The sequence below is a fragment of the Pyrenophora tritici-repentis genome, chromosome 8 (assembly GCF_003171515.1).
Source record: "Pyrenophora tritici-repentis strain M4 chromosome 8, whole genome shotgun sequence".
NCBI lineage: Eukaryota > Fungi > Ascomycota > Dothideomycetes > Pleosporales > Pleosporaceae > Pyrenophora > Pyrenophora tritici-repentis.
This window is the reverse complement of record NC_089397.1, coordinates 538,935-564,134: the sequence shown is the minus strand read 5'-3', so window position 1 is coordinate 564,134 and position 25,200 is coordinate 538,935. Positions and strand designations below refer to the sequence as shown.

At 49.5% G+C, this 25,200-nt stretch overlaps 9 protein-coding genes across 9 annotated transcripts; 5 read left to right on the top strand and 4 right to left on the bottom strand.

The window, feature by feature from the left end:
- Nucleotides 1-640: 640 nt before the first annotated feature.
- Nucleotides 641-2,291, top strand: PtrM4_136620 (uncharacterized protein; the record flags this gene model as incomplete). The annotated part of the gene is made up of 5 exons (XM_066109308.1): nucleotides 641-680; nucleotides 744-1,249; nucleotides 1,310-1,376; nucleotides 1,469-2,018; nucleotides 2,135-2,291. The coding sequence occupies 5 exons, from the start codon at nucleotides 641-643 to the stop codon at nucleotides 2,289-2,291; spliced, it is 1,320 nt and encodes a 439-aa protein (XP_065960230.1).
- A 1,718-nt stretch (nucleotides 2,292-4,009) lies between these two features.
- Nucleotides 4,010-5,056, top strand: PtrM4_136610 (Ppa, Inorganic pyrophosphatase; the record flags this gene model as incomplete). Its single annotated transcript, XM_001938275.2, has 4 exons — nucleotides 4,010-4,186; nucleotides 4,265-4,384; nucleotides 4,436-4,863; nucleotides 4,915-5,056. 4 exons carry the CDS (start codon nucleotides 4,010-4,012, stop codon nucleotides 5,054-5,056), a joined length of 867 nt encoding a protein of 288 aa, XP_001938310.1.
- Nucleotides 5,057-5,346: 290 nt separating this feature from the next.
- On the bottom strand, nucleotides 5,347-5,775 carry PtrM4_136600 (mitochondrial 54S ribosomal protein mL53; the record flags this gene model as incomplete). The annotated part of the gene is made up of 2 exons (XM_001938276.2): nucleotides 5,347-5,462; nucleotides 5,595-5,775. The coding sequence occupies 2 exons, from the start codon at nucleotides 5,773-5,775 to the stop codon at nucleotides 5,347-5,349; spliced, it is 297 nt and encodes a 98-aa protein (XP_001938311.1).
- Nucleotides 5,776-6,076: 301 nt separating this feature from the next.
- Nucleotides 6,077-7,462, top strand: PtrM4_136590 (Sec20 domain containing protein; the record flags this gene model as incomplete). The annotated part of the gene is made up of 2 exons (XM_001938277.1): nucleotides 6,077-6,423; nucleotides 6,481-7,462. The coding sequence occupies 2 exons, from the start codon at nucleotides 6,077-6,079 to the stop codon at nucleotides 7,460-7,462; spliced, it is 1,329 nt and encodes a 442-aa protein (XP_001938312.1).
- Nucleotides 7,463-14,610: 7,148 nt separating this feature from the next.
- Nucleotides 14,611-15,800, bottom strand: PtrM4_136580 (Spc7 domain containing protein; the record flags this gene model as incomplete). The annotated part of the gene is made up of 3 exons (XM_001938279.1): nucleotides 14,611-14,894; nucleotides 14,945-15,324; nucleotides 15,397-15,800. 3 exons carry the CDS (start codon nucleotides 15,798-15,800, stop codon nucleotides 14,611-14,613), a joined length of 1,068 nt encoding a protein of 355 aa, XP_001938314.1.
- Nucleotides 15,801-16,203: 403 nt separating this feature from the next.
- Nucleotides 16,204-16,668, bottom strand: PtrM4_136570 (Cgr1 multi-domain protein; the record flags this gene model as incomplete). Its single annotated transcript, XM_066109307.1, has 3 exons — nucleotides 16,204-16,344; nucleotides 16,446-16,540; nucleotides 16,596-16,668. 3 exons carry the CDS (start codon nucleotides 16,666-16,668, stop codon nucleotides 16,204-16,206), a joined length of 309 nt encoding a protein of 102 aa, XP_065960229.1.
- Nucleotides 16,669-17,402: 734 nt separating this feature from the next.
- PtrM4_136560 (Mito-carr domain containing protein) lies at nucleotides 17,403-18,387 on the top strand (the record flags this gene model as incomplete). Its single annotated transcript, XM_001938281.2, has 2 exons — nucleotides 17,403-17,660; nucleotides 17,713-18,387. The coding sequence occupies 2 exons, from the start codon at nucleotides 17,403-17,405 to the stop codon at nucleotides 18,385-18,387; spliced, it is 933 nt and encodes a 310-aa protein (XP_001938316.2).
- Nucleotides 18,388-19,013: 626 nt separating this feature from the next.
- PtrM4_136550 (uncharacterized protein) lies at nucleotides 19,014-19,882 on the top strand (the record flags this gene model as incomplete). Its single annotated transcript, XM_066109306.1, has 5 exons — nucleotides 19,014-19,037; nucleotides 19,114-19,229; nucleotides 19,298-19,324; nucleotides 19,430-19,793; nucleotides 19,880-19,882. The coding sequence occupies 5 exons, from the start codon at nucleotides 19,014-19,016 to the stop codon at nucleotides 19,880-19,882; spliced, it is 534 nt and encodes a 177-aa protein (XP_065960228.1).
- A 1,279-nt stretch (nucleotides 19,883-21,161) lies between these two features.
- On the bottom strand, nucleotides 21,162-24,755 carry PtrM4_136540 (U2 snRNP spliceosome subunit; the record flags this gene model as incomplete). The annotated part of the gene is made up of 1 exon (XM_001938283.2): nucleotides 21,162-24,755. The coding sequence occupies one exon, from the start codon at nucleotides 24,753-24,755 to the stop codon at nucleotides 21,162-21,164; it is 3,594 nt and encodes a 1,197-aa protein (XP_001938318.1).
- Nucleotides 24,756-25,200: the final 445 nt, after the last annotated feature.

Below are 25,200 nucleotides of genomic sequence, written 5' to 3'. Positions count from 1 at the left end.
TTTTCTGATAGGTGCCATAGAGGCCTCGATGCTGCCCTCTACTTTAGAGTGCCGGCGTGTGCGCGACCAAATGATTGGGCCAGCATCAAACAGTGCATGAAGGGCCTGCACAAGGGACTGGTTGCGTGCTCGAGGGAGCAGCGATCTTCCCCCGTAGCTGTACAGCAACGGCATCGCGCTGTTGTGAGAATATGCAACGCCCGGCAGGCATTGGACAGAAGAGGGTGGTCCAAAGAAGCTTATCAAGTCGCCATTGCTAGTCAGATGCTGTGGAGATCGGGCCTAAATCACCACGCCCTCTGCCTCCCAACCTGGCTCGTGCGCTCTGACAGCAAGCCATGTCCTACCAGACAGCGACGGCTATCAGACTGAACTATGCAGAAAGAAGACGGGTTGATGGTCAGAAACCTGGGTTTCGTTTCCAACCATCATTGACTTTATGTCGTGGCTACAATGGAGAGCATGTGACAGCTGGATCCCTACCGAGTGCTGTCGCAGTCTGCATTGTACAACCAGATATGTCTCGAGGTGATGAATAAACGATGGACCATGATACCCTAGAGATATTCCCAATTCCACCGCAGCACTACCTATAGTGTCGTTTGAGCCGTAATTTGAGCAAGAACTAGATCAACCAATCATGACCGAGGTCGACGGTCGAGGGAAGGAAAGCCAAAGCTGTCAGCTCATCGTGCCTGCTCCAGCACTGTAGTCGTGGCAGTTGGTCGCCTTTGCTGAGGTAGGCACAATCGACGTCGCTGTCACCTCCTTCCACCTCGCTGTCAACAATCGCAACCGCCCCACACTACACCATGCTGTACTACTGCTACCACCGGCCTTTTGCGATCGGTATATCAATCTGGTGAGCATGGATATACAGAAATGGCTGGACGAGACAGTGCAGCCGGATGCGCCACCCGGGTCTTCCAAACGTAAAGTTTCGCGAAAACGGAGCAGATCGGATAGCTCCCTCATCGATCCTCACCCTCCTTCTCCTTGTCCTCAGCAGGTGGATAGTGATGGTGGTACGAACGAAGCACTGCACGCCACACTCAGCAACTGTTCCACTGACAGTCGATATGCACGAAAACCTCGCCGAAAGACGCGTCCAGAACACTATGAGCCAGGTGCCCATGCCCCTCCATTGCAGAAGGGCAAGTCAAAGAAGACGAGGCGCAAGAAGAGCAAAGCCCTTCCGGGCATGGTGCAGAACTTCCAGGCTAACAACTTTTCCGGGGATCGGCTGACCGTATGGTGCCTATGCAGTATCCCCAGGATATCCGGGTAACGGTACTGACGATTGGCGTAGTTGAAGCCGCGGGAGTTGGGTCTGTTCAACAAGGGCCGGACATCGACGGCTGTGAAAGGTCGGGGCCGTTAGTAGCCCACCCTTGCCTTGATGGGGTGTGCCATAGAGTGACGAGGACACTCGGAGTGTTTGATTCGTTCCACACTGACAAAGCTGCAGTGCCTGATTTAGTCTTTTCCGAGATGAAGTTTTTACAGCAAGAAAAGGTACAATCGGAGGCCAACCACAGGCCGGGGGTCGCTAAGAAGAAGCGCAAGAAAGACCATGCGCAGACAAAGGAAGAGGAAATATCTGCGTTCTTCAACTCAATACGTCCAGAACTGACCGGAAGGGATGGAAATACACGGCCTGTGCATGCAGCTGTATTCAATGACAAGCGGCGTACCCGCAACCAACATTCGGTGATTAACACAACCATACCTACTGTTGAGCTGACCAACAAGGGATCTTACCTGGGCTTTGGGAGCAGAGGACCTCGCCATGGTAGTACAAGCTATGTCTCGTGGTCTGACTCCAACCATGTGCCGAGTACCACGCCAGCTCGCCTTCCAGTTGAAGCTGATACTTTTCATGGCCAGCGCGATTCAGAGCTCCAGAGAAGGTACAGGCCCATGAAGAGTGCAGAAAAAGACCAGTTCAAACGACCAGCTCCTCCTACTGCAAGGATGGAGAGTAAAGACCACGCCGCTGGCCGATTTCGAGTATCCTCGTTGGTTTCGTCGCATAATAGAACTTCAAGGTCGCATTCATATCCTCAACACAGCTCTTCTCCACGGCGGCTGAACCTCGTTGACCGGTCTGCAAGATTTGAAAGCTCTGACATAGCCTGCTCGCCATCGTCGATGCCACCGTCGATGCCACATGCGAGCGTGGACGTCCGCCCGGCTCGCCCAGGAAAAAGCCCCAGAAATGCGCGACAAGAGGTGACCGCAAACGCCGACGAGCATCTGCCTACAGACAACCAAAACCATGGCCCCAGTGATTATGAGAATGATGATGGTGAGTTGCAGACTTCGTCGGATTTGGAAAGGGTGCTGCAGCAATGCGACAAGATATTCCATGGGCGACGGCAGGCTGCCACACTGCACAGACGACACACTGAGCAGATAAAGCAATCGCACTCGCGCCACTCAGCCAGAAGACAGGATATGAGAGACTCACACGTCCCAAATCGACGCGTCCATACCGTGCGTTTCGCAGATCCGCCGTATCAGGAACCGACGCTACCAAACTTTACTGGTCCTAGCATCTACGAGTAACAAGCGCAGTATCGACAACACCGTCCACATTTGTACATGGACGAAGACATGTATCATAATTCGTACGCCATCCAACTTGGCTATTCGGATAACAACCAGGGAAGACATAATGAAGACGACTGGGAAGGGTTGTTTGAAGAACCAATATCATATGAGTTGGAAGAAGGTCCTGAGATTCTTGATGGCGAAGAAGAGTTTCCCGCTCCTATTGGGAGAGGACACCCCTCTGACCCGCGGCCAGAAAATGACGTGGTTGCTCCTGGATTTTGGAGGCCGAACAAGTTATATTGAAGTTGAGATAACTAGCCGACACACGTTGGTTTAGAGTTGACGTTCATACACACTCTCTGAAAACGGCGATTTCATTGAAATGATAAGCAAATAGCTTTCTACGATACAGGCTACATATGTTTTGGACGACATGTAGTTCCAAGTGTCATGAGATGTAGCGTTAGCCGCCCCGGTATCCGTGCGCAAAAGTATGGAGCTCTGGGAGCCGGCGTCCGGGCTCCGCAGTTTCGTCTGATGTCTTATCCTCGGTACGGGGTGGATAGTCGGCTATGCTTTCTCCTAGTAGTAGTAGTAGTAGTATCCATTAACGTCCTTTTTCAGTCAGAGACTATGTAGGACGGTGGCCTAGGGCCGTTTGACTAGTTTTTTCCCTCTATACCCGTAGGATTTCGTTTCTTTGGTCGAGTTTGACTATGGGGGTTTGGGTTTTTTGCTTCTATACAGGAAAGAGAGAGAGACCTTGTAATAGACACCCGTTTATCTCCACCTTTGTGACCAATCCCTTTGCTATAATAACCCCGTGCTCCTAAGACTGAAAAAAAACCTCGTAGGGGAAAAAGTCATGGGACCTTGAACGTTTGTTGTATATAGCGGCAGTTGCGGCATATTTTCGTCTCGGCGGTACTTTGTGGCTCGGTTGTACGGCGGCGGCTAGCGTTAAGCGTGCGGGGTATTGGTGAAAAACTTTCCAGGTTTCGAAAGGAGCCGTTCGATGTTTTTTGGTAAAGCTAGAATAATAGAATTATTATAGCGGTGAGGGGAGAAGGATTCGAACCTTCAACCTCTGCGAGCAAGCTAGCAGAAGCAACCAGGCGCACTACCACTGCGCCATCCCCCCGCTTTCTCCTAGTAGCTGACTGGATAAATGGTCTCATTGCTGCCCGCTCGTGGCTCGCTATTGCGGATTTGTTCTGCCCAGCGACTAGCTGCCTTTCCGAGATTCCCTCACCTTCCGACGGCTGTCTCATGCAGACAGTCGGCGGTGACGTTTGTCACGGTGGCGCCATCCCAACAGAGCTCCCGACCTGCGAGCCCCACTAGACCCCTCAACGACAAAATCCGTTCCAGGGCTCGGTTGCTCGCAGGTCATCTAGAATCCACAACTTCTTCAACAGCATCTGTTAGCACCAATACCAAAGGGTCAAACAGAATGTCTTACACCACACGCAAGGTTGGCGCGGCCAACACGCTCGAGCACCGCGTCTACATTGAAAAGGACGGCCAGCTCGTCTCGCCATGGCACGACATCCCGCTCTACGCCAACGAGCAGCAGACGGTCCTCAACATGGTGGTTGAGGTGCCCCGCTGGACCAATGCGAAGATGGAGGTGTGTACCCCTCAATTGACTGCGTCTCGACCAGTCCTGAATATTACACCGCCAGATCTGGGCTGACTGTTAGGACAGATCTCCAAGGAGGAGCAGCTCAACCCCATCAAGCAGGACACGAAGAAGGGTAAGCTCCGCTTCGTCCGCAACTGCTTCCCCCACAAGGGCTACCTCTGGAATTACGGTGCCTTCCCTCAGGTACGATGACGAGAGCCAGATATCGGAGAGACACATACTAATGCTGTGCAGACATGGGAGGACCCCAATGTCGTCCACCAGGAGACCAAGGCCAAGGGCGACAACGACCCATTGGACGTGTGCGAAATCGGTGAGCTCGTCGCCAAGCCTGGTGAGGTTATCCAGGTCAAGGTGCTCGGTGTCATGGCTCTGCTTGATGAGGGTGAGACCGACTGGAAGATCATGGTTATCAACGTGAACGACCCGTTGGCCCCCAAGCTCAACGACGTCGAGGACGTTGAGCGCCACCTCCCTGGTCTTCTCCGCGCCACAAACGAGTGGTTCCGTATCTACAAGATCCCAGACGGAAAGCCCGAGAACCAGTTTGCCTTCTCCGGCGAGTGCAAGAACAAGAAGTACGCCATGGACATTGTCCGTGAGTGCGCTGAGGCGTGGGAGAAGCTTGTCACCGGCAAGACCCCCAAGGACGAGATCAGCCTGTATGTTCCTATTATACTGCTGGCTTAAGATGGTAACTAACAAAATCACAGCACCAACACCACCGTATCGCACTCCACCGACCGTGTCGACGCTAGCTCAGTCAACGTTCCCCAGGGCGAGAACAAGTCACCCGCCCCCATTGACCCCAGCATCGACAAGTGGTTCTACATCTCCGGTGCTCCGTCCAACTAGTTCTAGCGGAAGCCCATCGTCATCACAGCAGGAGGTTATAAAGCAGCAATGCATCCATACTGCATGAATACCCAATTGGAGGCTCACCCTGGATAAATTTTGGGGCGGAGAACAAGAGGGCAGACGACAAATAGTAAAGGAGTGTACATGATTAATGCCGACCATTGACGGTACATAAACTCATGTGGAGAATAACAAATCGTCATCTCCGCTTTAGACTCGAATGCTACTGTGACGCCAATGATGACGTGAAACCGAGTGTATGTACCAAGGGTATTCTTTTTGTATGTTTAGTTGCCTGTCAGCTCCTCCTTCCGCGCCAACGAGCGCGAATGCCTATCTACTTCCTCGACGACCTGTGTTATGCGCATAGTGCTTAGATCTAGGTTCATCTCTTTGCCGTCTTCTGTAAGGCTTGTTAGTGCTTGTATAGCCATGTAGACTTGAAGTGGTGTATGGTAGATATCGCATCGGGCTATCGATCTTGATGCCCATCTACGTGCTATGTGCCTTTCGGAATCGAATCACAGGTACGTACTGAACTTGACACCAAGACTTGCAGGCTCTTTGCTCGTCCGCGGCAACATATTGGACTCGATCTTCATGCCATCTGCGCGCGCATTCGGAGGTATCAGGGAGAGAAAGAGGCGTGCGGGCTTTGAGCGTGGGGAGAAGGGATTGAAGGTTACGCGAACGTCGGTGAGAAATCTGGTGATCATCGTGGCGGCGGGTGTAGATGGAGAGCCTGCAATCGCTTCATTAGCAATGCGCAATTCCAGTAAAGCGCATTAACATACCCGTAGATGCTTCACAAAGGTACAGCAGTGGTCGTTGTCGGTCTTCGCAATCCCACGCTCGCGATAGTTATGTCCGTGCTCGAGATTCTTGCGGAAGGCACGCTACAGGTGGCTTTTCAGCCATGTTGCGCTCTTTCACCCCCGCCAAAACGGCCCACCGTAGCATCTCCGTCATAGGGTAGTCGCATACATTTACCAACCCTCTCCGCAATCCCGAGCCAAGATGGCGCCAATTCCTTCCACCACGCAAGCACTCACCACCCGCCTAAACACTCTCTCGGAATCCAACAAAGCCATCGGCCAGCTTATACAACGCCTGGCCAAGTTAGATTTCCAGCCAGGTTCACAACCACTGGATGCGACCGACGAGGGTGACGTAAGGTTGGAACTCAGCGCAGAGATACACGAAAGCTTGAAAGGCCTAGAAGAGGAGCTGGAGTTTCTTAGACAAGAAGTTGAAGACGTCACGCTTCAGGGTACCCTCACTGGCCGGAGAAGGAACAGTACCAAAGACAACGAAAGGAGTCGACTTGCCGTACTGCTTGCGCGCTTGACTGAGGACTTGAGATTGTAATTAACCCTGCCATTCTCTACACAACAACTTCGCCTACTAACCACTCCTTATAGATCGCGATCACAATACCGTAAAGCCCAATTAACGGCCAAACACAACGCCGACCGCGCAAAGCTCAAAGAACGCGAACTGCTCTTCTCGAACCTACAATCCGGCTCTTCCACACCCTCGTCCACATATCGCCAAAGAAAACAACAACAAGGCATCTCGGAAGGCGAAATCGTCGCCCAAGCCTCGTCAGACGTCACAACTGCCCTGCGCCGAACGCATCAGTTGATGCAAGAAGAGTTATCGCGCTCAAGATTCGCACAAGAAACACTTGAACAATCCTCGGCCGCGCTCGAAGATCTTGGGGAGAAGTACTCAGATCTTAATACTTTATTGGCAAACAGCAGGAGCCTTGTGACAACACTAGTCAAGAGCACAAAGACAGACACGTGGTATCTTGAGACCACATTCTACATACTGATAACAACAGTTGTTTGGCTCTTCTTCAGACGCTGGCTATACGGACCATTGACCTGGTTTCTCATTTGGCCAGTCAAACTCGTCTTCCGTGTCCTTTTCGCAGTCCTACCATTTGGTGCTGCGTCGTCGGCTGCAACCTCGAGCGTCGCATTATCTTCGTCCTCTAGAACTCTGATAGTCCAGCCTAGCGCAGCAGGTGGTATCCCTCGCCGTCAGCCCAACGCCGAACCACACTACATCCCCGCCGGTCGTGGAGGAGGAGCGCGTATACACGAACACGATCCCAGCCCACCGAATTCATACTCGCAAAAAGTAGGCAAGATGGCGGAACAGAACCAGCAGCAGCAGGCAGAGGAGGTGCCTGATCACCCACAATTCAGAAAGCAAAACAAACAGGAAGAAGATGAAGGTCCTGTCACCTTGGGCGATGGAACAGTGTTAAGGGAGAGTGACAAGCCACGCAACCCCAAGAAGAAGATGTGGGAGGAGGATGTGGAGAGTAAGAAGCATGAAGAAGCGCAGAAGCAAGAGGCCGGCGGAGAGGAGAGGAAGCGGGATGAGCTGTGAGGCTTTTTGTAGTCAAGTAAATCCTGAGTTATCTAAAACAATTATATTCATACCCTGTAGCCTGTTTTTGTATCAAAGTACCCATCCATGTATTCTACCACCATTTCAAATCCATGGCATTACGATAATGAAGACTAGCAGAATAGCAATGATATTACATACACAAAAAGCGACACATACATGTGCACATGTCTTTTCTTCAAAATCTCAAAACATCCCCTCGTATTCTTCACTGTATGTGTTGTGCCGTACAGATCACGTGCAACTACTCATATATAAATAACCCTCTTTCCAGCTGCACACTTCTTCCTTCCTTCCTCCCACCATCTTCACATATTTCAAATCCCCTTTCTCTAAATACTACTAAACCAAATACATGTGGGGTTTTCCGCTCTTTCTGAAAAGTATGGACGGCTATCGAATGATTCGTGTCTGCTCTGAGCCCTTTCTTGAAATCTATTCCGAAGCAGTCGATGTGTTTTGTGGGGTGTGTGGGCCAAAAACAGAAACATGCATAGACGATGGGCGTGGGTCCTTCTTTTCTAGAGTTGACTTTTAAAAATCTTGGGTTTCGTGTTTTCTCCAAATGAAAGGAACCAAGTACAAGCAGGATGGGAGAGTGGAGAGGAGGCTTTTTTCTACCTATTTCTAAAACGGGCTGTGGTTGCGACTATGGTTCTGTTTTGTTACCGGTTGTTCTTCTAAAATCCGAGTGAGAGGAAACTATGTGCGTGTTGGAAAAAAAATCAGCCCGGTGGAAATCGCCATGTGTGGACTCCTTCTTTCCTGTTACCACCTTTCTCAACCCCGAAATTTGGTATTTTCAGGAAACCACTGTGATAAGGAATGATGTCGTGGGCTCTTCTTCTTTCTGAAACTTTCGAACAGTGGCAACATGATTTGGGGGTTGCTTCTGGGGCTATTCAAAAATCTACAGCGGACCGTATGTGTGTGGTTTAAAATACATACATCTCTCTCCCATGTGGATTGAAACTCAAATGCCATTGACCTATGGTCCTATATTCCTTTACTGCCTTTTCCAAAATATAAGAGCAGCTTGTGCGGTATTATGCTGCTGTTTGCGAGGTTGAGAAGAAAACCCTTTTGCATTCCTGAGTATGATGCGGTCTGGCATGGACTGGGGGGATACGCTATATTTACCAAAAGAGAAAACTCGACGAAAGCAGGAATGTATTTGTCTGAGTTTTGGGAGGGATTAGAAAACATGACATCATTCAGCCAATGTGCGTGTGCTGGAAACCAAAAACACAGAGCAACTCGAGTATGGGTTGTGTCTGCTCTTTTGTTGCACATTTGAAACTGGGGGGTGTATTGCCTATGGGCTGTGCGGCTGGGATCCGGCACGGGGGTATATAAAAGCATCGCCCTGTTGTGCTGGCGAGTTTTCCTTCTTACCACCATCTTTCCGGTTGTCTTTTCCAAAACTGGCAAGGAATTTTATCATGATTTGGAGACGATAAATAAAACGCGACTTTCTGTGGCGCATGTTTGTGTCCAGTCTGCGGGTTTTAAAAATGATAACTACTCTTTATTTTATTAAAAGTGGAAATGAAGCTCGTCCATGGCTGTCCGACTGTGTGCCGGTTCTTTGTCTATGAGAGATTAATAAAAACGAGTTCAAACTATGCGATGAAGAAAAAGAAGATGCGGATGCCATTTTCTATGCCTTTCGAAAAATCAGATTCCTTTTATTGACGCACAAAATTAGCAGGCCGCTGCTGGATGCTTGGGCTGCGAGCATAAATTCAGTCTACAGGAGTGTAGACTTTCTTCCTTGTACTACCTCACATTCCTCTTAATTCTAAAAGAATATAGAAAGCCGGGATGAGTTGGTGGAGTAGGTTTTCTAAAAACAGAACTCTATGAAGACAATGTGGAAGTTTTCTCCTGCTTTCTAAAAGCTGATTACCGTCATGCTATGGCTTCTGGCCTGTTCTTTGTGGTATTAAACTCATTGTATTCTTCTTGCTATATCTGCCTACTATGTTTCTCTTAAAACTGCGGAACGACTTTGAAGTGGGGTGGTTTCTAAAAGAAGATATCACCCACCTTGATGTGGTGTTTTGCCCCTTTTCCGAAAAACAACGACGTTAGCTACATGGCTGCGGCCTTGTCTGTGGCTGTATATATGCTACTGATTCTATCTTCTTTCTATTCCTCTATCCTTCTTACCTATCTTGCGTCATGAAATCTACGAATATACCTTCCCATGGGGGTTTCCCCCAAAAGTACTATGAATCCTGGGATGTGGCCTTGCTCCCTCCTCTCTCCGTTTCAAAAGTTTCAAGATAGCGCTTATGGTTGCTGCTCTTCCTGTAGAAGGGCAGAAATACTCTTCCCTGTCTCGTTTTCTCCATCTCTCTACCAATACGCTCTATCTAAATTCTCAAAATAGTAAAACATTCCGACTATGGTGTCTGTTATTAAAAAGCCTATCTTTATATTCATGTGGAGTCCTCCCGCTCTCTGGGGTTTAAAACTGAAAAAAGCAGCCTCATGTGAGCTGCTAGCTTCTTTGCGGCAGTGTATAAAAGCTTTTCTCGATCCTATTCTTTCTCCTATTCTATTCCATCTCTTTACCTAAAATTGTTCGAATCCAAGATATGGTGGCGTTTTCTAAAACTCAACGGGCTCTATACATGGAGTTGCCCCCTTTCTGTTGCTCAAAATGCGATGGCATATCACCTGATGAGCCTGCTATGTTTTCTGTCGTGGCATATAAATACTCTCACTCTTCTCCTTCTTATTTCTTCTTTTCTCGTCTCTTTTACTAAAATCACTAAAACTTGAGAAGTCCATGATTTCCTATCTCTAAAACGTGATCAAGCCCTCGTATGGCGAAGAGTTTCTCTCTGGCTTTAAAAAATACGAATAATAGTGTGGATGTCGCTGCTGGGCTGATTGTAGCTGCACAAAAAATATCCTATCTCTTCTTCTTTTTCATATACTATTTTACTAAGTTCTTTCTTTAAAAAAGCGGACAGAGAACATATGACATGGTCTCCCAAAAATTCAACTATTAAATGCGAAATCGACTACCCGACAGTATCATGGTCTCCCTCTCTTTCCCGCGTCCTAAATCTAGCGGCATGGAGGCCTTGATTGCTGCCCTATCCGCACTGCCATATGAACCTCCCCCTCACCTCCTTTTCTTCTCTATTACTCTACTTTCTCCTCATTCTTAAAACTAGTTGCGGGCTGTCAGATGACTGAGTGTTCCAAAATACAAAACATGACCGTGGTGTACATATGGTTTCCTCTTTTTCTGGATTCAAGAGACCTGCGAAATCTTTTATGGTCGCCGGCTTCTGGGCAATATTCTATAAAACTACCTTCTACCTCCTTCTCTTATCTACTACTCTACTTTATTCTCATTCCTAAAATTATTTGCAAGTTGAAACATGGCTTAGTGTTCGAAAACCTAAAAAAACATGGATCAGGTTCTATGAACTTCCCTCTTTCCCTAGATTCAAGAGGCCTGCGGAATCTTTTATGATCGCCGGCCTTTCTATAGACATTCTATAAACCTACCCTTCTCTCTTTACTACCGTACTATTACCTTTTATTCAAAAATGCATCCAGGATAGAATATGGCGGGACTTGTTAAAATCATACAACCCTTGCACGATATGACTCTCCTTCAGAGTTCTTTTTAACATCTAAATCATTCTCGAGGACGTCGATGTGGTTGCTGCTTTGACCATTACAGCGCATGAAATCTCTGTAACGCTTTCTAATCATCAAGCTCATCTTGGGATGTTTCTCTTTCTGCCACTCTGCTGCTTTCTCCCTTCCAAAATACTTCCAGAAGCTCGAAAATGCTGTGGCTTATTAAAGTTGTCAACATACTTGGTATGTATCCCGAGATGTTCATAATTTCAATAAAACTGAGGAACTTGAAATGGCGGTTGTCTTTTCCGTTGCGATATATGAAACTCTGATTCCTCCTCTTTCTTCTTTCTCTCTTATACTTCACTCCTCTACTCTAATTGATTACTACATATTTCTAACAATCGACAAAGAAAAATTTCATGGCGTGGTTTGTCAAACTATAATCTCGTATATGTGAACTCTCGTTTTCCAGAATCAGCATCACATGAAGGGTGGCTATTGTGTCGTTTCTAGTAACTCCGATACAAACACATGCCCATTTTCTTTGAAACATCTCTTTACCCCTTTACTACTTCTACCTTATTCCTCTTATCAAACAGAGCTCAAAGTCGCGAATGGGCGAAGACTTTTCAAATAGACGAATGAAAGAGTCATGGACTTGTCCTTTCCCTACCTTTGAAAATCTGAGGCTGCACGCAATGGCTGTTGTTGCTCCGTCAGCGATCATATATAAATTTCTTCTTTTCTAACCAACTATTACTCTACAAACCTCTAAAGCATTTGTTCTTTACATAAAACACAACGATTACGACAATGATGGTGTGGCGTCGCTCTCTTGCCGGACTTTAAATCAATGGGGGCACCTAATATGGGCTTGCTGCCTTGCTTGTGGTGGCATATAAACTCCTGCTACCCGCGTTCTTCTTTCTTCCTTACTTTCCAACATTTACTCTTACAAATTGCCGAGACCATGAGTTCTAGAAACAAATACACCAATTCTCAGTACATGCGGCCTCCTGCTCTTTCTCGCCTTCAACACGCGCGGCGAGTTAGCCATGGGTGTTACTTTGCTTGTGAAGTATATAAACCCCGTCTTCCTACCTCTTTCTAATCTCTTTACTCTACCAACCCTCGAGACAGTGGTATCCTAAAAAACTTAAAACATCCCGTGATGTTTTTTTGCTGTCGAGAAAGCCTATAACATCACGTTGATGAGCGTGTCGCGGCTTTTGGTTTCTTCGTGACAGCGTATACGCTTTTTCTCCTACTACCTTCCAGGTCCGCTTTCTCTGAAAAAAGGGGGGAAATTTTTGTGATGACTTGGACTAAAAAGTTCCACTTTGCATCTCATGTTCTTCTCTTCTCTCTGCAAATGCAAAGAAAAAAAATGCATAGAGGCGCGAGTTATAGTGCCTTGTTCTTATGCGACAGGATAAAGTCTGTCCCTCTTACTACTTTCTAGTCCTACCTTTTCTAAAACAACTGAATCTCTTCTCATGGCTTGAAATAAAACAGAATTGTAAACACCAAATGTTCTTATTTTCTTTCTGCGATTGCCCCTAGGATCCGCGACAGAGCAATCGATGGTGCCCGGCCTTTATGTGGCAGGATGAAGTCCTCCCCTCTTACTACTTTCTAGTCCTACTCCTTCTTAAAAACTTTAAGCTCTTCTAACGACTCTAAACTTTGTTCTATGTTTTTTCTCTTCTCTCTGCAACCGCCCCAAAAAAATCGACGTAAGGGGTCTTCATGGTGTCTGGCCTGTGTATGGCAGCACAGTCTCTCCCTCCTACTACTTTCCAGTCCCACTCTTTCTAAAATGATTCATTCTTGTATCATGGATTTGACCAAAAACACGTGTCATAATACCATGTTCTCCTTTCCTCTCTGCAAAAGCCAAAGAAAAAATAAACTAGTAAAACCGCGCTTTGGTGCCTGGCCTTGTCGTGGCAGGATCTACTCTCCTCTCTCTCCTGTTTCTTCTACACTTGATTCATATCAAAGATCCACTGACCACATGTGAATCTCCGACTGAAAGAAAAGATCAGAACGTCTTATGTTTTGCTCTCCTCTCCGCAGCCCCCACAAAAGATGGCGACAGAAACCTAAGATGGTGCCTGTCTCTCTGGCAGTATTAACTCTCTTGTCTTCCTCCTGCTTTCTTTTCCCCCTTCTTGATAAACAAAAATCTCCCATTCTAACATTTTCTAAAAAATCTTTCACGACCTTATTATGTGGCCTTCTCCGCGCCAGTCTAAAACTTTAACAAGCAACACAAGCCGTTCATGGTTTCCTCCATTTTCCACCTACATAAAATATGCAGTTCTCTATTTTCTAAGAAAGTACATACATCCACCCATGTGGTCTTCTCTCTACAAATGAAAAATTGAAAAATGATAAATCAACCACTACATGGTTTCCTCCCTTTCTTACCTGCCAAACTTATTCTATCCTACATCTTCTTAAAAAAAACTACCAGAGGAGTGTTCTTGTCTCCACAAGTCGAAAATCTTTACAACAAAAAGAGCTTACGAAAGCCATTGACGTTCTCTGTTTGTGGCTTGTGGCAGTATATAAATCCTCTCTCCTTACCTTACTTTCTTAACACCACAGAAAATATCTCCTTTCTGCAATTTCCAATAAAGACCCCCCCCCCATTCGTGCTTATGTGCTCTTCTCTCTTCTGATCGAAATGTGCAAATAAACTGCCCTACTCAATAATCATGGTTTCCTCCGTTTCTAGACCCACGTTAAAAATCTCATTCCTGCATTTTCCAGAAACTTACCTCATTACTGCTCATGTGCTCGTCTTTCCACTGTTTTTAAAATTTGTTGTGGCATTCATACATGTTGTCTTCGGTTTCTTGACCTACATAAAAAGTCTCAGTCCTGTATTTTCTAAAAAAATCATTCGGTAGCTTCCCATGTGATGTTCTCTGTGCGAGTAAAAACACAACATCTTCAAGGCGGCATGGTTTCTGCTCTGGCCCTTGTACTATATATTCTCGGCTTCTTCCTCTTCTCCTTTTCTTCTACCATGTTACTTCGTTCTTCCCCGTCTTTAAAAAAACTTTGAAGGAAGTCCTATGAAACACCTGGACTAAAAGTACGAGTTGTTCTCGCCATGCCGCCTCTTTTCCTCTACCAAACTTGAAAACTCACATGCTCTAGCAGATGGACTCTGCTGTCGTCTAAAAAAAGGGTTCGGCCACTCCTATGTTTGGTGGCGACTCTTGTTGGACAATATGAAATAAAAATAAAAATTGAAAATACGTCGTTTTATGGTTGTTCCGAGTAGTTACCTAGAAACCCACATAGCAAAAGAATATGGTCGAACCAGAGGGAATGACACACTGTATCGATGGCTCTGTAGAAACCCTATGAGCAGTCGCATGAACGCCGGAATTCCAATATATACCTACCATATTAAAAATCGATGAAGCCCTCCTATCCCAAGATAAAAATATGAATGTCTACTCTACCAAAGGGGTATCTCAAAATCTCACGGAAAAGTATTACAACTCGTCGAACTTGCGCAGCCGCTCGTCCACTTTTGGAGCAGACTTCACACCAGCAGAACTAACTGCTGTGCTCGTCGTCTTGGCCGTTGTATGTCCTATAATGGCTTCCTTTGCTATATCTGGTATGTCCGCGTTGAGGATAGCATCTCTGGTAGCGGGATCGAGCTGCGTTTGCGGTGTTTTGGCGATGTCCGCGGGTTGGAGTGGGTGGAAGACGAAAAGGAGTACGAGGGCGGTGACTAGAAGGCCTATCGTGCCCCAGAAGATGCGCACACGATCTATGTGTTGTCAGCTGAGAATACCTCCAAGTCTGTAGAGATGAGCATACGGGTATTCTGCGCCTGCCACTCGGCTTCCGACTTTGCTTTGGCATTGACACGCTCCTGTGCCTTTGCGAGTCTTGCTGTCAAAGCATCTGCCTTTTCTCTCCCTACTTTGATGCGGTCTTCCAGTCCGGTGACCTGCTCTTGCTGTGTTTTGAAGCCGTCAAATACCTCTACTTGGCCCTTGACGTCATCTACCAGCTCGGTGGTGTCCGACTCAAAGTTCTCGTGTAGCTCCCTTGTTAAGCTGGATAGCTCTTGTAGTGTTCCGATTGTTTGTCGCAAAACGGAGGCCTTTTCAAGGATGGTGTAGTATGTATCGTCTAGGCGGCGCGAAGTCTGGAGGGATTGGTCGGAGAGGGACTGGAGGGCTCGGCGGACATCTCTGAGTGTTATGTTAGAAGGTCCAATTCACAAGAAGCCCACAGAGGGCGTATCGAGGATATCGCAAACGTACTGCTCTCTGACCTTGACCCTCTTTGCTTCCAACTCTACGTCAGCAGGGCGGAGGGGTCTCCGCGGCGGAATGGTGATGCCTCTGGTAGCTTCCTCCTTTCCACTTGCGCTTCCATCTACCTGCTTTGGGGCGACGCTCTGTCTGCGACTATGGCTAGGACTCGTTTCTCTGCTCCCTCGTGCTTGTCTCAGCAAGTCCCCAAAGCTGGTGGGAGGCTGAATAGCCGATTGCATGGCCTCCTTGGCCGCATGGCGTCTGCTGGAGCTATGACGATGGCCATCTAGACGGTCGCGGTGGTGGCGCGACGACTTGTGCTTGTGTGAGTGCGGTTGCGGCTTCTTCTCAGGATCAGACGTCACACGGATCGCCGACCTGGGGCTGTAGAGGTGGATCTGCCCGTCCATGTCATGGTCATGGTTAGATGGTAGAGGCAGTCGGAGTCGTTGTTGCACAGTCCCAAGGCCAAGTTCGCCTGTCTCTGCAGGGGCCTACTCCGCTAACCAACAATGGGTCAACATGTGAAAGGGATCAATGTTGGGCAAAGTGAGAATGCGCAAACTATGGCAGAGATTGTAGTTGCTATCTACTTGTTTAATTGTTTGAAGCTCAGGGTATCACTTTCTTGCGTCTACACGTTGTAGTAGGGGCATCATGCCGCCCTTCAGTCCACTGCACATGCCCTGTATGCTCCTGCCTATGAAGCTGCAGGCTGATTGCTTTTTGTCGCCCTGCGCTTACTGATTTGCACCCGTCTGACTTGCTCTCGAAGCGGCATTTCTCTAGTCACAGCAACAAATGGTTGACCGCTCACGACTTGAGCATCTTGTTGCGCTTCTCCCTCCTCTTCAGACGCTCGACACGCCTCTTGTGCATCTTCTCCTCCATCTTGGCGAATCGTTCCCGTTCCTCCTTGGCGGCGCGCTTGGTCTTGATGGCTTCGACTCGTCGCTTTTACATGGTTAGCTCTCATCTCATCGTGGAGAGATGTCGCCGCATACCTGTCTCTCCGACTCCTTCTCTTCCTTGAGCTCCTTCTCCTTGGCCTTGACTGCAGCAAGCGCCGCCCTTTCAGCTGAGCGCTTCTCCCATGACGACTGGCCTGCCTTTGGTCGGAACGGGGCCTTGTTATCGTGCCATTGCTTGCCTGCAGAAACAGTCAGTATGCTGTGTCGCAACTTTCCCACGTGCTCGTCGCATACCGTTCTTCTTCATGCCCTTGACAGGCGCAGTCTCGGTGGCGGGAGGCGCCTGGATTATCACAGAGTCAGACATGGTGGTGATGTTTGCGCGTGCCTAGGAAGCAACTCTCGCCCAAGTTCTCGACCAGGGCCGCAGAAAAGTTAGCCGATATCGATAGCGCTGATGCATCCCAGCCAGGGTCCGACGCGAAAGCGGGATGCTTCCTTCCATCAGATCTGATAAGATTATGAAAAAGATGGCAAGTGCGGAATTGGGCTGCGATGCGCGTCAACGTAAAATGATGGTTACACATTCCTCCCCTTTCCAGCATGACCCGGCTATACTTTTGCACTGCGTTTTCTACGACCTGTCGCCTTTCTCCTGGCTATCTGCAGAGATTTTCAGAGCTAGAGAAAAGTCTTCCGTGATTGCACCACCTTTGGGCACTACATCCGGATTACGGCATTGTCCCATAGTCGCACACATCCCGCGGCTTGTTGCATACTGTTCTCCAGACCCTCTTCGTGTTCCATACCTCCATATTACCGCTCCACTCTTCATACCACAAGCGCTGACCTCGTATCCCGTCGTTGACATGGGCTTCGCTTCATAACAGCCACTACGCGCCCTCTCACCGCCCACGTCTATTCGTACCCAACATGCCTTGTGCTCCATAACATAATTCGAAAATCACGTTTACATTTCATTCACGACCGATCCGTCTCTGTGGATCCATGGAAGCACACCAGAGTCCGGTAGCGGTGGTGGGCGGAAGAGGCGGGTTGCCCAACCCAGTTATCATGGAAGAGGCCAGAGGGCCACACACGATGGGAAAGGGCGAAGAGGCTATAAGAGATATAGTCTGCGGTTCAGCAGCTGGTATTGTTGGAAAATACATCGAGTATCCTTTTGATACCGTCAAGGTCCGCCTCCAGTCACAGCCGGACAACGTACCTCTCAAGTACACTGGACCACTGGATTGTTTCAAGAAATCACTACAGCAAGATGGCTTCATAGGCATCTACAGGGGGATCAGCGCGCCTCTGGTCGGCGCTGCGGTCGAGACCAGCACTCTGTTCTTCAGTGTGAGTGGCGCGCTTACGGAGACCCCGGATCGCACACTGACTCACTTTGTAGTACCGCTTGGCCGGAGATGCTCTCAAGTCTTCGGGCTTCTATCCTGAACTGAAGAGACACCCTGAAAGAGAGTTGCCCTATACTGGCATGCTCTATTGCGGCATGGTCGCTGGAGCCATCACATCACTTTTCCTTACACCGATTGAGCTGGTAAAGTGCAAGATGCAAGTTCCTCTGGAATCACCCGGTGGTATTGTAGCCGCACCGACTATTCGAGGAGTTATCGCTTCAATCTACCGTCACCAAGGCCTCAAGGGATACTGGCACGGACAGATTGGAACGCTGATCCGTGAGACAGGAGGTGGCGCAGCATGGTTCGGCGGGTACGAAGGCATGAAGATACTCTTCAAGGGATCCAGTGCAACGGCCAAGGACGAAGACCTCGCTGTCTGGCAGCGCATGGTTTCCGGTTCTGTCGCCGGAGGAGCTTACAACTTCACATTCTACCCCGCCGACACAATCAAGTCGAGGATGCAGACAGAAGATGTCAAGCAGTTGACTGGCGGAAAGTCAACATTCAGCGCAGTAGGAAAAGCGCTCTGGAAGCAACATGGCATCAAGGGCATGTACCGCGGCTGCGGCATTACAGTTGCCAGGTCGATACCCAGTTCCGCCTTCATCTTTACCGTATACGAGGAACTGAAGAAGCGATGGTCTGTACAACGATTCGAATAGTTGGTCCTGTCAGCCGCAGAAGATGGGAAGCATACCAGGCGTTTGAATGGCGTTTATACGGAAAAGCATAGCATCAAGCGAGAATATCGAGATACCATGTAGTTTCTTAGCGCATAGAATTCACACCTTGAACTCCAGAGCAACCACGAATGCGGACTAACACATGCAAGTGCAAGAACCAGACCACGCACATGCAACCCCAACCCCAACCTGCAGCCTTCACATGCTAAGCGCAATCGCCGCCGTGTCCGTTTCGGGCCCTAGCGCAAAACATGCCACGATCCATCGCGATTGTGGGGAAAACCCGCGGGCGCCCGGTAATGTGACGCGAGCCGAGGATCAGATGCCAGCCCAGACAGCCGCGCATTTGGCGGACTTACTCTTGCCCCTACTTTAGTATCCTGGCCCCAACACAACCTTATTCACAGATCTAGTCAAACCCATGATCCCAACGTTCTGCTTCTCTACTTTCCTTTACCTTCATCCTCGCTGCTGTGGTTGTGAAAGGTAGCAGAGTAGACAGACGTCATTGCGTGCGCGTTTTTGTACCGAGGTTCCTCGCTGGAGATTGCTTGTCGCAAGCTACATATCACGACACAACACACACATACACATACACGACCGAGATGGATAGGTTACATGCGCTTGAGGTATGTAGGGTCTGATCTGTGGGAATGGAGAAAGAGAGACAAAGGGAAAAGATTGGTTTGCTGATTGTGACAATAGGCCGCGCTGGAGAAGATTGTCCTAGATCCCAAATACCACGACATCCTCACACTGGTAAAAGGTGTGAGAAATGGCATCGTGTATGGGTGTAAAGTGCGGTTTCCGCATGCGCTTGTGTGAGTTTCCATACTGGGCGGAGAGAGAATCTGAGAAAGGGAACAACAGCTAACAACATCTCCTCTAGAATGATCGTCCTCTTCAGATCTGGGACGTAAGTTTCCCCAACCCTCCTCCAAACGAACGCCCATCCCACCCTATTCCCAGCGCCCCTCTACAAACCAAATTAAACCAAGCAACACCACTAACCCCCCCATAGCCTCCGCTCAAAAGCCCACCTAGTCTACAAAGCCACCCGCCAACACGCCCGCAACCTCGGCCTCTTCGCCCTCGTCTACAAATCCTGCATGATCTTCCTGCGCCACACATCTCCAACCGGAAAAGAACGCCACTACGATTCCTTCCTCGCGGGCCTCCTCGGCGGCTACACCGTCTTCGGCCGCACAATTCACAACTCCGTGTCGCAGCAAATCGTCATCTATGTCGCTGCGCGCGTGTGCCTCGCTCTCGCTAAACTAGCCGTTCAGCCACGGGAAGTTGGTGCTGGACACGGTGGTGCCGGGCACCATCATGCAGTTAAAGGCTGGGAACTGTTTGGCAACGGCGAGATGAGGCGGACGTTGGTGAGGAATGGGTGGCCAGCTTTTGCGAGTTTGAGTTGGGCCATGGTTATGTATATTTTTAGGTGGCATCCCGAGGCTGTGCAGAGTAGTTTGAGGAGTAGTATGAGTTATATGTGGGTTATTGTATTCTCGGGCGTTGGCCTGCTGAGAAGGGAGTTTTTGCTAACATGTTGTGTAGTTATGTTCAATCGGATGATTGGGATTCGCTGCGGACGCTGCTGTGGCATAACAAGTGAGCAAGAGGGGGAGGGGGCTGGACTTGCATGGAGGGATGCAATGGTGGATTTGTATGTGAGGAGCAAATTATAAGGGTTCTGTCGCGGCATGTAGGGAGGATAGACAGCTAGCTATTGTCTGGCATGATAGAAAGAGATACCACCAACAAGAAAGGCAATAAAAAGGAGAGAATTTGTCCAAACCACGAAATGAAACCCGCGCATAGTTCACTCGTATTCATCACAGCGTGTCATGGCCTGGATTGTGAAAACAATTCATATTGCGTAATCTATCTAGTGTTGAACCATGACATCTTTACTCTGCAATTCCTTTACAAATCATCATCCGCTTAATTGACAAGATCACGTCAAATCTTGGCAGTTTTGAAGTCATGAGTCAGTACTGAACCATATTGACTTTGTGTCAGCTTCAGATAGCGCAGGGATGCCTACAGGCTTCACTCAGATTGGTGGTGTTCAGTGCAATATACCTATCTTGTTGGCGGATATTGACAAGTATTGTGGTGTGCTCTTCTGGTCGGATAAAGGGTCTGGGAAATGGGTGGTTGCGAAGGTGGACGTGACGGGAGCGTAGAGAAGAGTGGGCACACGGAAGGAGACAAGAGAGACACATTGACAAACGAAAGATGAAGCCGAAGAGATGAGACATACTTATCCCGACCTGATTTGTGTAATTGGAGTAACCGGCTGGCGCGATCGACACTCTCGCAAAGCTTAGTACACGCCGCAACAAGCAAGAGACTTACCTCCACTACACAAACGAGCAACGTAAGTAAACGGCATCAAATTCACGAAACCTAGGGGTGATCAGCGTGGAAAGGTGGTTGTGAATTATCCTTTTGTTTACCATAAATGGTCCCTACTAGAAAATCGTCACCGGTGGGTGACTCTGACTCACACGTCCTTGATCATCGTGCTTTGTGAACGCCAATGTACTCCGTCCGACCCAGCCCTAGTGTGATGTACATGATAAGCAGTGCCGGCAAGTCCACTCACTCCCTGAATACGTCGTCCCATGACCTCTCAAGCTAAGAAAAAAAGCCCTTGTCAATTCACCGCCGAAGATAAAAACAAAAAGCAACGCTGGCCGGCAATGATGTCCGAGAAAATAAGTATGGGAAACTACTTACCTTTAGATGAAAATGTCCAGCTCGTGCCTGCGCACCTCCGGTTCATCGAAAGCCGGGAAAGCCGGGACCATCGCATCGGCGTTCTGGACGTACGCATCGTTGTAGATCCGCCAGTACGGCTGCCGAACTTTGCGAGCGGGATGAAATAGACCTGCCCAGACATAGTTCATGACGAGCGGTGTGCCAACGGCGTTTCGGACACCCTCAATGGCCTCAATAATCCTGTCAATGACATGTGGACTAGTTTCGAAAAGGTTTGGCCAGAGGAGGTTGAGCAAGTGAATCATGGCATCCTCGCAGTCAAGACCAACACAGCCCAAGGCAACGTGTTTGACTACTGATGCAGCAGTTTGACGATGCACTTGATCTCGGTCAATGAGAGCGTCCTCCAGAAGTGGTGTAATAGCGTAGACGTAGTCCTTGGCCATCTCACCAATGTACTCAAACATGAATGATAGAGACTTGAGTACACCGTTCTGCACGTTCAGCTCCGGTACGCGGTATTCGTTCATCAATGCAGGAAGAACAGTGAAAGGCGCACAGGTCTCAGCAACGATACCGATGGCAACAGCTGTGCAGACACGGGACTGACGCTCCTGGACTCGAAGATTACCGAGAAGTGTAGCCAGTACATCCTGGGGACCGATGGCTTTGGCGATGTAACCGAAGGTGTTGTTGGCAGCACGACGGATACCCTTCTTGTGAGCCTTCAACATGTCGAGAAGTTCGAAACAGATACGCATCCATTCACGAGGGTTGACGTAGTTTGCACCTCGATCAGCGATACGACCGACAAGGTCGATGGTGTTCTCCTGTACCTTCTCATGTCGGTTACGTAGGATAGGTGTCAGGCGGGGCAACAGGTCCTTGATGGGGGGCTGCATGGCATGAAGGCCGACGACTGTGACGATGGCGCGAAGGGCACCAAGAATGGAACCAAGAACTTCGGGGTACTCTTCACCAAGGTATTCGTAGAGTGCTTGAGCAAGCTTGATCAGCTGTGGGTCTTCGTCACACTTCTGCATAACAAACGTGATCCGCGAGATGAGGTCTGCAGCTTGCTGGCGAACTGTAGCTGACTTGTTGTTGAGGCGAGCAAGAACGGTTGCAACAATCTGTGGAAGGTAGGTCTTGGTACGCTCACCGAGCGCGTTGACGACCGTGGCGAAACCGTCGATAACGATGGGGTCCTCGATAGTCTGATCCTGGAAAGCAACGAGCACACCATCAATGAGTTGCTCCTCCAAGCGCTCGTCGACATCGTGCGCGCCTAGAGTGCTAATGACCTTGTCGACGGTCTCAACAGTCATCTTACGGTATGCTTCGTTCTCGTCTTTCATGTTGCTAACGATACGACCAACGATCTCAGCAACACCTGCCTTCTGTGCCAGGTCGACGGTAGTGTCAACAACTTGGCGGTAGTTACGCTTGTCGAGTGCCATACGGCGGACCCAGAAGTGCTTGAAGAACTCAGGCAAAACATTGTCCTTCAAGTATACGGGAGTGACACCCGCTGTGTTGGAACACTGCGAGACGACCTTGAGCACAACCTTCTTCATCTCCTCGTCGGGTGACTGGAACTCGCGAATGACAATCTCCATGATCTGGCTGGTGTAGTAGTTAGAGTACTCTTCGTCCATCAGCGGGATCACGTAGCCCACAGCCTTGAGGAAAGATGCCAAAGCCTTGCCACGCTGGCGGCGAGCTCCGGTCCAGAGCGGGTTGAGGATGTCATCAAAAGATTCGATACCGTAAGGGCTGGCAGCTTCAGCCAGGGCGGCAAGCGCAAGGGCTGTGACCATGCGGACCTTTGGCTGTTCATCGTTGAGGTTCTCGCCAATACACTCCACAAGTCCCTTCAAATGAGGTAGGATAGCACAGCCCATGAGAATGGGAATCTGCTGTACAATTTTCACACCGGTATGGCGTGCGTGCCACGACTTCTTCGACCGGCAAACAGCGCGGAGAAAAGGTAGCAGCGCAGGAATACCGAGGGCGGATGCGACTACTGCGAAAGCTCGAGCAGTGGTGTTTCGCACATACTCATCTTGGTGGTCTAAGTCCGGGCGCATTGTACTGATCATGTGAGCAAGTCCAGCGGCCTTTGCAAGGTTGGAAATAATCTCTCGACCTTCCACACGAGCATAGTAGTCTTGGTCGATAAGGAGAGGCTCAATAACGACGAGGATCTTGTGGACATAAGGACGAACAAGGTCATCAAGCTTGTAAAGGACACGGTCAATGACCTTGACGAGCAAATGGCGTTCCTGATCCTCCAATGTGCGCTCCATCAAAAGTGGAAGGATCTGGTTGAAGAGCGCACCTGCGCCAAACTGCCGGGCATTGTCTGTAAGTTGACGAAGTGCCGTCTTTCGCATGGGCGGTGTTCCGTTCTTGACCTTCAAAAGCAGTCGCATGATCTTGCGCTCCTTGAGTTCCTCCACAGTCATCTCGTTCTCATCGGCGCCGTCAGTGAGCTTTCCAAAGTACTTCATGTCCTCATTCTTGAAGAACTGCAAGTCGCCCACACCGGGGATTTCTGTTGGCAGCTGCCTGCCCATGGCGGCCAAGCTGTTGTCAGCCTCTGGTAGCAGGAAACCCTGGTATCCCGCCGGAAGTTGGGGTACTACACCGACTGGTCGTCGTACTGGCTCATAGCCGGGAGGTGCCTCGAGGACCTTGTAGCCTTCAGCTTCACCAGGAAGCATCATGTCCAGCTGCTCGTCGGAAAGGGGTGCGTTGCGATTGGAGATGTCGGTGCCGAATGCGAACGTGTGGGTGACGGCAGCCCCATTTGCTGTGGGAACGGGCGTAGCAGCGCTGGCTGGGGCTACCGCAGTGGTATCCCAGCGTGATCGTGCTGGTGCGGCAGCTTCGGGAGCTTTGGTTTCCTCGACTGCCGGTGACCATCGTGAACGCTTCTTCGGCTCGGACTCGACTTTGGTGCCCTCATTGTCGTCTTCCTTGATCGCCGCTGTTTCACTCTCGTCGGCAGCCTCGTCCCAGCGTCTCCTCTTGCGAGTCTTCTTAATGGGCGGGGTCTTATCGCCGTCGACGGGAGGTGGTGAGCCGCCGTCCTTGAGCGTGGCCTTGTGGTCTAGAACTTGATTGCCCCCCGACTTTTCCTTCTCTTCTATAAGACGCTGAACACGAGCTTCCTCACGCTCAAATTCGCGCTGTTTCATGACGTCTTTGTAGGACTGGCCAGCACCTTCGCCGCCTTCCGCGAAGGGGTCGGCTCGCGAGGGCGAGAGTGCGCGATCGAATCGGCGACGTTGGTAGTCAGTTTCGCGCGACGCGATCTGCGCTTGCTTCTCGCGACTGTCGAGGATGTCGGCCTCACCAGCATCTCCGTGTGCAAACTCGTTCATCATTTCCTTTGACGCGGTGTATTGACCTACTAGGCTTCGGCCGTTCAGCTGGACATCCTCCATGTCGTCGTCTGCTTCGTCGACGGCGATGGAGCTCACGTAGTCGCCGGTGTTGCCGCCATAGAGTTCCTTATCACTTGCCTCTGCAAGCGATTGTTTGTTATTGGACGCGTCCCCATTGGCAGCGCCGTTGGCCCTGGACTTTCCTGCGCGCGGCCCGGCCATGTTTGCTGCAGGTTGTTTGACGATTGGGGTTGGTTGGGTACGAGTGGGTGAGGGGATGGCGACCTGTGAGCTCTCCAAAGTTTCGTGATGCCATGCTTAGCGCCGTCCAGTTGAGTATTAGCGTACTTGGTTAGTCACCTCCGCCATCTCTCTCCTCTCATCACGTGCTCACTCTGGGACATGGGCATCACAGATATGCATAGAACTGTCACGACATTGTATCGCACATTCCCAAAGTTCGAGGACATTTGATATTGATGCAGGGCTATGTAGCTTGGCTCAAGTCACGCGACATACTTAGCTGTCTGCCTGCCATGCCTCGGCAGGACCCAACCGCCTTGCAATATATCGAATTCCGGCACTCAGCCACGTACCAAAGGCCTTGGGCGTGTCTCACATGCATGGCCGGTTCAACGGCGGTGGCGTCTGCATTTGCAGTGTGTCG